This window comes from Fukomys damarensis, unplaced genomic scaffold (assembly GCF_012274545.1).
Source record: "Fukomys damarensis isolate Sample0158 unplaced genomic scaffold, DMR_v1.0_HiC HiC_scaffold_17, whole genome shotgun sequence".
Taxonomy (NCBI): Eukaryota; Metazoa; Chordata; class Mammalia; order Rodentia; family Bathyergidae; genus Fukomys; species Fukomys damarensis.
The window spans coordinates 3,949,433-3,960,300 of NW_022900929.1; the positions used below are offsets into that span (position 1 = coordinate 3,949,433).

At 36.5% G+C, this 10,868-nt stretch overlaps 1 protein-coding gene across 1 annotated transcript in view; it reads left to right on the plus strand.

The window, feature by feature from the left end:
- Nucleotides 1-3,774: 3,774 nt before the first annotated feature.
- The window catches only part of Sdk1 (sidekick cell adhesion molecule 1), a 551,006-nt gene continuing 543,912 nt past the window's right edge, over nucleotides 3,775-10,868 (plus strand). The window contains exon 1 of the mRNA XM_010642816.2: nucleotides 3,775-3,896. Within this exon, the coding sequence (XP_010641118.1) occupies nucleotides 3,853-3,896 (44 nt within the window). The 5' untranslated portion in view covers nucleotides 3,775-3,852. The remainder of the gene's footprint in view (nucleotides 3,897-10,868) is intronic.

Below are 10,868 nucleotides of genomic sequence, written 5' to 3' on the forward strand. Positions count from 1 at the left end.
TGTGAAAAATGGAGATTTCACAGTTTTATTTGGTAATTCATTCTAGGGTCTTAGAATTTCTTTGTGAGAATACAGAAGTATTTAATACTATATGTTTTCTTTCAGGAAAGGGGGATCTATTATTATTTAAAACAGATACACCCCTCTTAGCATTAAGTGAACCATTGATTTTTCCCCAGGTAAAATTTGATGACTAACTTGGACATAATTCAGTCATCCCCTTTTCCCCCTTATGGATCTTTTCAGGCTTTTTGGGTTCCATATAAAATATGTAAAGATCAAATGGTTTTGAGGGAGTCTGTGCACACTTGAATACTAATCCATCTTTCTTTTTCTCTTTCCAGAGCTTTTCTGTTTTGTTATCTTTATGCTCTCTTTAAATGTCCAGATCTTTTGGGTGTCTTTTAGTGGTAAATAGTCCTAATCTTAGAGAGGTAACTGTTATTCTGTGCATTGACTAATATATTAAAATATTTGAGATAATAATTTTAATTTAGATATTTGAAATTCTATAGCCTTGACATTGCCTCTTCTGTAGTAAACGACAGCATCTGTGCTCACCATGCTTCTGTGGTTGTTTAGATCATGTGACATTTGATTGAAAACTGTAGGAAAGTATTCTATATGAAGTTTTTTCCTGTGAGATTGTAGTACTTAGCATGATAATTTATCACATAAGTATGTTAACTGAATTCTATGAAGAATGGAATTGTTATATCTTTTAAATTAAAAACTATTATGTATTAAATTGATATGCTGTCAATTGAAAAACCAAATTCAGATTCTTGAGCTTCTCTCTTGAAGCTTTTTCCTTTCCAGAAGATATATTTTTATGACTTATGCTTATAGGACACTGGAACAATATCAAGTGGCATTTCTTTTTCTCTTGTTAAAGAGAGTCCAAATGGCAGGACATTAATAAAGCCTGCAGCTCAGTAAATCCCAAGGTATCAAAGCTATACCCATTGCAATTCAGCTTTATTACACTGCTTAGGTCATAAGAGTGGATGATTTTAGCTGAAGTACATGGCAAAAGGGAAATTGGATACTCAGTTGACAATCAAAACCTAAGAATGCACTTGAAATGCAGCTTAGAGTATGTCATGTGCCACAGAAGCATGTGGAACTCTCACAATAGGACCTGGATTAGCGGATCCTCCTTGCCTGAGTGGCATATTTCATTATAGCACCTAACACCCGAGTGTTTATCTTCCTGTGTGAAATCTATACCATAATCTTTTAAGGAACCAAAACTTTGTCTTATTCTTTGTATCCTCAGTGCTGATTATAGGGTCTGGTACATAGAATCAATGTGTTTTATTGAAAACCATGCAGGACAAGTACCTAAGATTCCTTTGGGCATCCCCTTCCTCATTACCCCAGCAGCTAATCCATCATTGAAGCTGTTTTACCACTGAAATATTGTTTTTAAATTGCCCATCTTCATTGTCTCTTCTACTACAATACCTACTGTTAGCTGTTGCCAGTCTACCTCTGCGTCACCTTGTAGAGCATTTTATCTGCATCAGTGTGGTGATCTCCAAACTGATCTCCAACTACTCCAGTCCCCATTTAGTTTCTTTTCCACATTATAGCTAGAATGATCTTGAGCTACACAAATTCTTGAAAGGCCTTCTGCGGGTCTTTTGTAGGAAGAGCTAATCACTGCCATGGTATTGACATTACTTTTGACTATGGTGTATTAACAGGATAATAATATCATCTGTCACTCACACAAGGACACTTTCTATGTGAAGTGGATATTGCTAATACCTGTGCATGATGGCATGAGCTTGCCCTGCAGAAGCTAAGCTCTGCATACCCTGCTTCATTTGCTCACTCTGCACTTGCAGTAAGGCTTGCTTTTTCAGTCTTTTGTACTTCCCAAGGTTACTCATCATGTTTGTTCCCACAACTGGGCCTGAGTGTTGCTTGATACTCTGACTCTTACTTATCATGCATTCAGTCTCATTGACTAGATTAAATTGCTTTACCATAGGATTTCATTGCACAAATACAATTTAACATTTTCTAGTTAAATGAAACTTAGTAAGCAGTTGCTACTAAAACTATACTGATTATGATAGAATATAGTGTTAAACAGAAAGACAAACTCTATGCAGTTGTCCCCTTGGTATCTGCTAGGGGTTGGTCCAGGGCTCCCTTACAGATACCTAAATCCATAACTATTCACATCCTCTCAGTCATATTAAATCATATCTAGATTAGGTATAATACCTGATACAGTGTAGATATTGTGTAAACAGTTGCTATCCTGTATTTAAGGAATTATAAGAAAAATGTTAGTTAAGAAAAATCCATAACTATTCACATCCTCTCAGTCATATTAAATCATATCTAGATTAGGTATAATACCTGATACAGTGTAGATATTGTGTAAACAGTTGTTATCCTGTATTTAAGGAATTATAAGAAAAATGTTTGCACATGTTTAAGACAGACTTTTGAAAAATTTCTTCAGTACTGGGGCTTCATTCTCAAGGCTTTTGCACTAAGCTGTTTCTCATCTCTTTTTCCTTTTATTTTGAGACAAGACCTCACTGTGTTGCCTAGGCAGGGGTTGAGTTTGCAATCCTCCTACTTTAGCTTTCCACAGTGCTGGGATTATGGGTGTGCACCACCATGCTCAGTCCAGAACAGGTATTTTTTTCCTAAAGATTTTTGATCTGTGATTGGTTTAGTTTGCAGAGAAGGAACCTGTGGGTATGATAGGCCTACTACATATTTAAATTCTATATACTGTATTTGATATTAGTGTAGGTACGACAGTTTCCTTTGCAGCTACATTTTTAACATAGTCTCAATTTTTAGTACTGTTATACTATTTAATGTTTAGTTTGTAAAAGATTTAGTAATGTTATTTAAAAGACTAGATTAGTAACTCCACTAATAAGTTATAAAAATTTTCAAGTTAGATATGAGTTCTTGAGAAGAAAATTCCACAATTGAGAATACTGTCACATTGAGAATCATAATATGTAGAAATTTGGGGTTCTGGAGCCAGATTATCTGGATTTAAATAGTGACTTAACTCCCAGCTAATATCTATGAGATTCATCATGTTATTGTGTGTAGAACAGTAAGTTCGTTCTCATTGCTGTATAGTATTCTTTTATGCACTGTGTAAATATATCATAGGTTTTCTGGCTTATATCCCATTTATAGTGAATAAAGGGGAATGGGTATGTGTGTGTGTGTGTGTGTGTGTGTGTGTATGTGTGCATAATGAAAGCTAGATTGTTAGTCATGTTATTTTTGTATGTATTAATCTTGCTTATCCTAGTCACTTTAAAAAATCAGCTGAAGGTTACATTAAAAAAATTCCTTTTTTATAGCCTTGATTGTTGCTTTGAACAACATTGATTGCAACTTTGAAAATAGATTGCCTACTTAAAACCAACAGCTTGCATGAGCAGATAATGCCTAGCATATCCCTTTGATAAGTGGTAGTAATCATAAATAGAAGGAACTTGTATGAACATGTCACATGCTTTCAAATGGTGGTATCATTGAGATTTTGGCCTTTTGAAATATCATCTGGGCTGTTACATGTTTCTGTTGGTTCAGGGACTGTTTACTATTTAATTGACCAAATAGCCATCATTTCTACTTTGTAAAGTTAGATCTATTGAAACAGTTGATTTGTGAATCCATTTCTTCTTATTTTCATGCATACTTCATTCAGTTTTTGTTCCTCTCTGTTTTAATGTCTCAGATGATGTTGCACCCTATTTTAAAACGGAACCGGGCCTGCCACAGATTCACCTGGAAGGGAATCGCCTGGTCCTCACCTGCCTCGCTGAAGGAAGCTGGCCTTTGGAATTCAAATGGATGCACAATGACCGTGAGCTCACCACCTACAGCAGCGAATATAAGTAATTGATTGCTTGAAAATCAGATTCCATTTCAGGTTTATTTGTTTAGAACACTTGCCTTCCTGGGTATAAAAACAATAGCATGAGAGATGATACTGGATTAGATTTCTGGTGTACTTAGGATTAAAGGACTGGATTTGAGTGTGTAATTAGAGTGTGATTTACCATTCTGATAATAGCTTGCATATTTACTTGGAAGTGTGTATCATTACTTTTGTAAAAGTAAGCCTGTTAGTGGGACCCATAGACAAAGAATGTTATAGTTACTTAGGAATTCACGTAGCACTTTAGGATGATAAATTTGCTTTTTTGTGATAATAGTTCCACCCATAAGTATTGTTCCTGTCTAACTGATATAAATACTTGAATAGAGATCTTTATGTCTGTAGCTTCCAGAACTCAGAGTAGTCACCAAAAACCATCGTGACTACATATTTCAAACTGGAATAGGAAAAGATGGAATCATGGGAGAGTAGGTGTAAGCACCTTCTCCTTATTTAGCAGCAAAACCCCATGTATCTTAAATGCCTGCCTCGTGTTGGGGGTTGTTCCCACCCTGGGATATGTGAACTTGATGAGCTGCAGGGGAGTATCACATGAGGGTGGAGCCCCCGGGCAGAAGTCCGGAGCAGAGCTGGAGATCAGGGTAAGTCTGAGCTGTGGCTCCGCAAAGGAAGCAGCCCTTGCACTGCCTTTTAAGCCTCAGTTTCTCCTTAGAAAGGCTTGAGGGTTTCTCAGATGTGTGTGGATAACCATCATTCTCTGTAAGAATTATTAGGTAAGCTGGGCACGGTGGCACAAGCCTGTAATCCCAGCACTCTGGAGGCTGAGGCAGGCGGATCCTTGTGAGTTCAAGACCAGCCTGGGGTACATAGTGAGTTCCAGGTCAGTCTCAACCTCATAGACCCTGTCTCAAAAAAAAAAAAATTGTGAGGTTAGACGGTGCAGTTGTGATTTGGATAGAGAGGTAATCACGCTGGCAAAGTGCAAGAGGCTCTAAAGTCAGCAAAAATCACAATCCTACCATCATATTTAAGTGACCTAAGGAGGAAGTGGCTGTGTGGAGGTTCAGCCAACTCCATAGGGGAATAGCCCATCCCCCCATCTACTTCAGAATGTGGTCCTTGTTCCACATTCAGCCTGCCCAAAATGTGTGTTTAAAAGTATATGTGTACTTTGTGGCCAGGGATTTGGCTCAGTGGTTCCACCACCTGCCTCTCAAGTACAATGGGCCCGAGTTTGATTCCTGGTACAAAAAAAAAAAAAAAAAAAAAAAGTATATGGGTACTTTTTCACTGATTGCCAGCACTTAATAGTTCTAAGCATTCTTATAAAATGCTTATTACCTGGTTTCTCTAGACTTCATGGAGACCTGGCTACCCCCTGCAGCTAGCACATGTAGCTGAGCAGTGCTGCCTCACCAGTCCTTATTTTCAATTCTCTAGCCCGGCTCTTCCTGTCACCCTACACTTAATTTGCATCACTTGTTTGTCCTTTAAGACAGATGAGTTTGTGGGCCTGCCATGATTTGCTTTTGGGGAGCACTTTTTCCACAATAATTTAGAGCACATTAGAATGAAGCAGTAATAGGTTGGAATCCAAGCTTTACTACCTATTAGCATTGTTGTGGCCCTGGTCAGGTTCTGTGTGCACTACCTTAGATCAAAACGATGGAGCTGGTCACATTTCATTTGTGGTGTTATAAACTCCAGTATATGTAAAGAGGCATGTTTTCTAGCACATAAGTAAGCTAATGAATTCAAAGAAACATTTATTATTACGTGACACTGTGGAACTTGGTTTGTTAGAAATGTAACAGTAAGAAACAAAAGTGGGAACTAAAAACAAGCACCATGTGTGAGTAATGGGTTTTGATGGTAGGTGACTTGGGCTCAAGTATTTGCTACTTAGCTCACTACCTCTTTGACTTTGGGGAAGTTAATCATTTTTGTCTCACTTTTTGCATATGTAAAGTGAGTATAATAAATCACATGGCTCTCATACAGATTAAATGATATAATGCTCTGTGTGCCCAAGGAAGGCAGGATTGTGGGGTTTCAAATGGACCAAGTTCTTCCTAGTGAAAAGAAGTAGTAATGCAGATAATCTGTCATAGGGACAGATTTAAAGTTGAGTGCCTGGCTTGGATTATGGAAAAGGAATTGTTTTCAAGATCTTCAATTTTATTATTTATATTTTTTGAAATTAAGCTGCCTAAGAACATGCCTTTTGGCTGGGAACAATGCCAGTTGTCTGTTCTTGTGCCCATTTAATAATTTTTGCCGGTTGACAGAGAAAAGATGCCTATGTCCCTGAAGAGCATTCCTGTGGGACTATGCCTTGGGAGCACAAGAGTGAAAAAGAGCAAGATCAAATTCTGTTAGAGTACCTTTTCTTAAAAATGGCTAAGATAGGAATCAAAAAATTATATTATCTGCATTCTACTGGATATATTTAAAACAGTTGTATAACGGTTTTATTTTTAAATGATTAAATATATTCTATGCTATTTTTGTATATGAAACTTATTAAACTTAGATAAAACAATTTTGGTCTTAAAATAAAAATACATGAAGAGGTATTTTGTTTTGCACTGCTTCTTCCACCAGTAAATTTATCTGTTCATATGAAATATGCCATGATAATCCAAAAGAAGGCAAAAGATTGTTGATTACACTGAAGCAAGGTGGGAGTAGCAACTCATTATAGATGGGCTATGAAAATAACATAGCTGCTTCACTACTGTTTCATTGGAAACACAAGAAGAAATGGCTCATTCTGAAGCAAGAATGGTTTGAAGTGGATGTGATGAATTTTATTCTGTTTACTGTAAGCTTCAAACACTGAGATGAGTCTCAAGAATCCATTGTACTTTGTCATTATTTTTTCAAGATATAAAACCTGTCCAAAAATCTCACGCTATTTTTTCAAATTACTCCTTCATCTACTTCCTTCTAATAAACACGTTCAGTTGTGATATGTTAACCTTCATGAGACCTTTCTAAATCTCAAATTGGAAAACATGGATATTTCATGAAAATGATACCTTGTTTCCTATCTGAGAATGAGCTTCTATTTTTCCTTCTTTAGTACCAGTTGCAGAAATGTTAACTCTACAAAAATAATATGTCTTTGCCTTTTCCAGCTTTGACTAAAAAATAACATTCTTTTTTGCTGCTTGTGTTATGAATGCTACAGTGGATTTTAGCGAGTTTCAAATGTTATATTTCATATTGATATTAAGACCTGCCTTAAGCAAAGGTGATTACAAATTAATAATGGTGCAATTAAACCAACTTTATATAGGTGCCTTAAGTGGGTATGTGTTTGTGTGTGTGTCATCCCAAAACATTTATTTATAGGTATGGTGGTGCATGCCTGTAATCCCAACACTTGGGAGGCTGAAGTGGGAGGATCACTGAAAATTTGAGGCCAGACTGGGGTACATAGTGAGTTCAAAGCCAGCCTGGATTACATAGTGAGACCCTGTCTCAAGAAACAAACAAAATATTTATTATCAATTATTTTCTACTTTGGGTGAGGAACTATTACCTTTATTGTCAAAATATTGATGAGAGAGAAAGGGAGAAAGAGAGTGACTGCATACATCAAAAATTTCTTAAAGCTAGCACACAATATTTTCTAGACTGGATCTTTCTTTTTTTTTTTTTTTTTTTTTTTTTTTTTTTTTCAGAACTCAGGTCCTTGTGCTTGCGAGGCAGGTGCCAAAACCACTGAGCTAAATCCCTGGCCCCTAATATCTTTTAATAGTAGGAATAATTGGATACTCTAAATGACTGACAGTTTTATAATTTTCTTTGTAAGATCTGTCTCTGTGGCTTACTTCTATAATGTACTATAGTAGTAGAAATTTGATGGATGTTTATTGATTTATTACAGTAAAAACTAGGAATGATTAAGGCAAAATTTATTGTGTTATGTTTTATCAAAAAGCAAAAATTTACAGTATCAATAAAAATTATGAAATGCCTGGGAATAACTTTTATAGAGAATGGATAGAACCTATGTGAAGTAATTTCTCATAAAGCTTCACCAAGTGATGTAAAAGAGGATCCCAGATAGGAAATCTAAGCACACTACAAATATCATTTCCTGTCAAATTTTTGTAGACATTTATCCTTTTATTAGTGAGTCTTTTCTTAATCCTATCAATAGGATACTTTAATAAAAAGTCAAATTTTTTTGGTAGATAATTTGAGGAAATTCTTCTAAAACTCATCCAGAATTGTAAGGAGAAAAGAATACCAACAAATTTTAAAACATTAAGTCTCTAATGAGGAATTTTCCTTTCTAGACATTAAAACATACTAGAATTCTATAAAAATTAATATTAAAATTTTATGTAATCAAATGAGCATTCAAACTAATGAAGTCAATCTTTAGATACAACATTCAAAATAGCTTCTTATTTTAGACAAAACAACAAAATAAATTTCAGAACCATTGAAAAATTAAAAATGGAAACATAAAACAAAAAGTATTTGAATGATTTGCAAATATACCAAGACAAAGTATAAAAACATTGATATTTTCACAGAAAAAGAGATCACAGATATCCATACAAAATTTTGCAATGTCTGTATGCTTAAATAATCCTTACAAATTAAAACAATCCAGAAAAAAATGTTTGTAACAGCAAATCAGACAGCTATATGTCTAATAATCTGGACCCTCTGAAAATAGTGCCAGAGACCAAGATGCCACTAAGCAGTTTATCTGGGAATGTAATCCAGGCAACTGTGTAGAGATGAGCAATGAAACAGGGATGGAGAAGAAACCAGTACAGGATGATGCTAGCATTGTAAGTTGCTGGTGCTCAGTCTCCCTTGTAACTTCTCAGAAATGTCCAACCTAAAGGGTGACTGTGGAACATTTATTTTAGTATTTGAAGGATGACATTGGTCCCATGGTCTTTATCCTTAATTTCTAGTTTGCTAAAGTATTAACAATCAACTGAATATTCTGGATTTGTTGCTAGTGAATCCCAGGACAGTAAGCAAGAAATATGATATGGCAAATATGGATAGAGGCAAATTGCTGCCATCAGCATCAACGTAAAGCCATTCAACATTCTGTGGAACTGGTGACAAGTGACTTAGGCAAAGGTAGAACCAAAGGATAGCATTGAGCCCATCCTGGATCCCCTCAGTGTCACCTATATCTATCATTAAGTCCAACCCATTGAGGAGTGACCTCCAAGAGGATAATTATAGTTTCTATAAGAACCATATTTAAGAGAGTCAGTGCAACAAGCAATTTTTCTTATGTGAGCACATCTCAAGGCTATATTTGATCCTATTATTTTTCCTTCCTTTCTATCCAGTTATGACTGTGCATAGATGTTCCCTCAAGGCCTCATGAAGTGTCATAGGTGGGCCTTTTTCAGAGGTGGTTGAATCTAGAGTGTGTGACTGATTCATGATATAATGCTAGGATTAAGGATTAAAGGTGGGTGATTACTAAATCAGTCAACTGATTGGTTTGACACCACCTAATCTTAGTAGCCTAGATACAATATAAGGGACAGAAAGAGGTTTGTCTTGCCCTTGTTGCTTTGCTACCTTTGGTCTTCCATAAATTATGGCTCCTCTGCCATGTACCACCCTGCCTAGGATCCAGCTGATTATGGATGGAAACCTGTAGAAGCTGTGAGCTAAATAAATCTTTCCCCCTTTAACTTTGGATGTTGGGTATTTTGTCTCAGCAATAAGAGAAAAGTAATTAAGATACATCCTGTTCTGGTTAGGCTTTACTTTCAGCTACCACTCAGCTACTCTAATCAGCTTGCTGGTGGGGTAACCCAACTCTTTACTTGTTTTTGTTGGGCAGTGGATGTTGTTGCAGCTGATTTTGGAAATAGTAAAACCTCCATGAATTTCCTCTTTGCCCCCCAGTATGTGGCAACAAGCCACATTTTAGAGTATTCCATCTAAGTTCACTTGTGTCAAAGTAGTGACTCTTTTTTTTTTTTTTTTTTTTTTTTTTGGTACTGGGGATCAAACTTGGTACCTTGCACTTGCAAGGCAGGCGGCTGAACCCCTGAGCTAAATCCCCAACCCAGTAACTCCTTGGAGCTACACTGGAATGCTGGAATGCAGCACAAGAAGTGACCAGGACAAATTAATGATTCAGGTGTTCTGACCATTTATCTTTTTTTTTTTTCTCAGCTTTAATTGAGTTTATTGGTACATTTTAGGGATACAGTACAGTTACATTCATTGTTGGGATCTTGTACCTCTACATGACAAGTCTTGACTCTCATTTTTTCCCCTTACCTCTGCCCTCCTCCCCTCCCCATCTACAAACACTTTATTTTCATCTTTTCATTCTCTCACATTTTTTTCTTTTCCCTTTTTACTCTTCCTCTACCCATCCCACCTTCCCTACACCTTTAGCACCTTTCTTCCCATTTCTAAATGTCAGTAATCTTATTAGAATCTTATGCATTGTTGCAGATTATTCACACCAGGGAAACTATTCGGTATTTACACATGTGTGACTTATTTATTTCGCTTAGGAGTATATATCTTCAATATGTATCCATTTTCCTATGAATGACTCTATTTTCTCGTTCTTTATGGCTGAGTAATATTCCATTTTATAGAAAAACCGCATCTTCTTTATCCAGTTTCCAATGGATGGGCAAATGGGCTGTTTCCAAGATTTAGCTATTACAAACTGTGCCGCCATAAACATGGGTGCACATACTTCTCTGTGATATGATTCTTTTAGTTCTCTTGGAAAGATACCCAGCAGAGGGATGGCTGGGTCAAATGGAACCTCCAGTCCAAGCTCTTTGAGGTATCTCCATATTGATTTCCATAGTGGTTGCACTAGTCTGCACTCCCACCAACAATGGAGAAGGGTTCCTTTCTCCCCACAACCCCGCCAACATTTGTTATTGTGTGATTTCTTGATAGCAGCCATTCTTTGTGGGGTGAGGTGGAATCT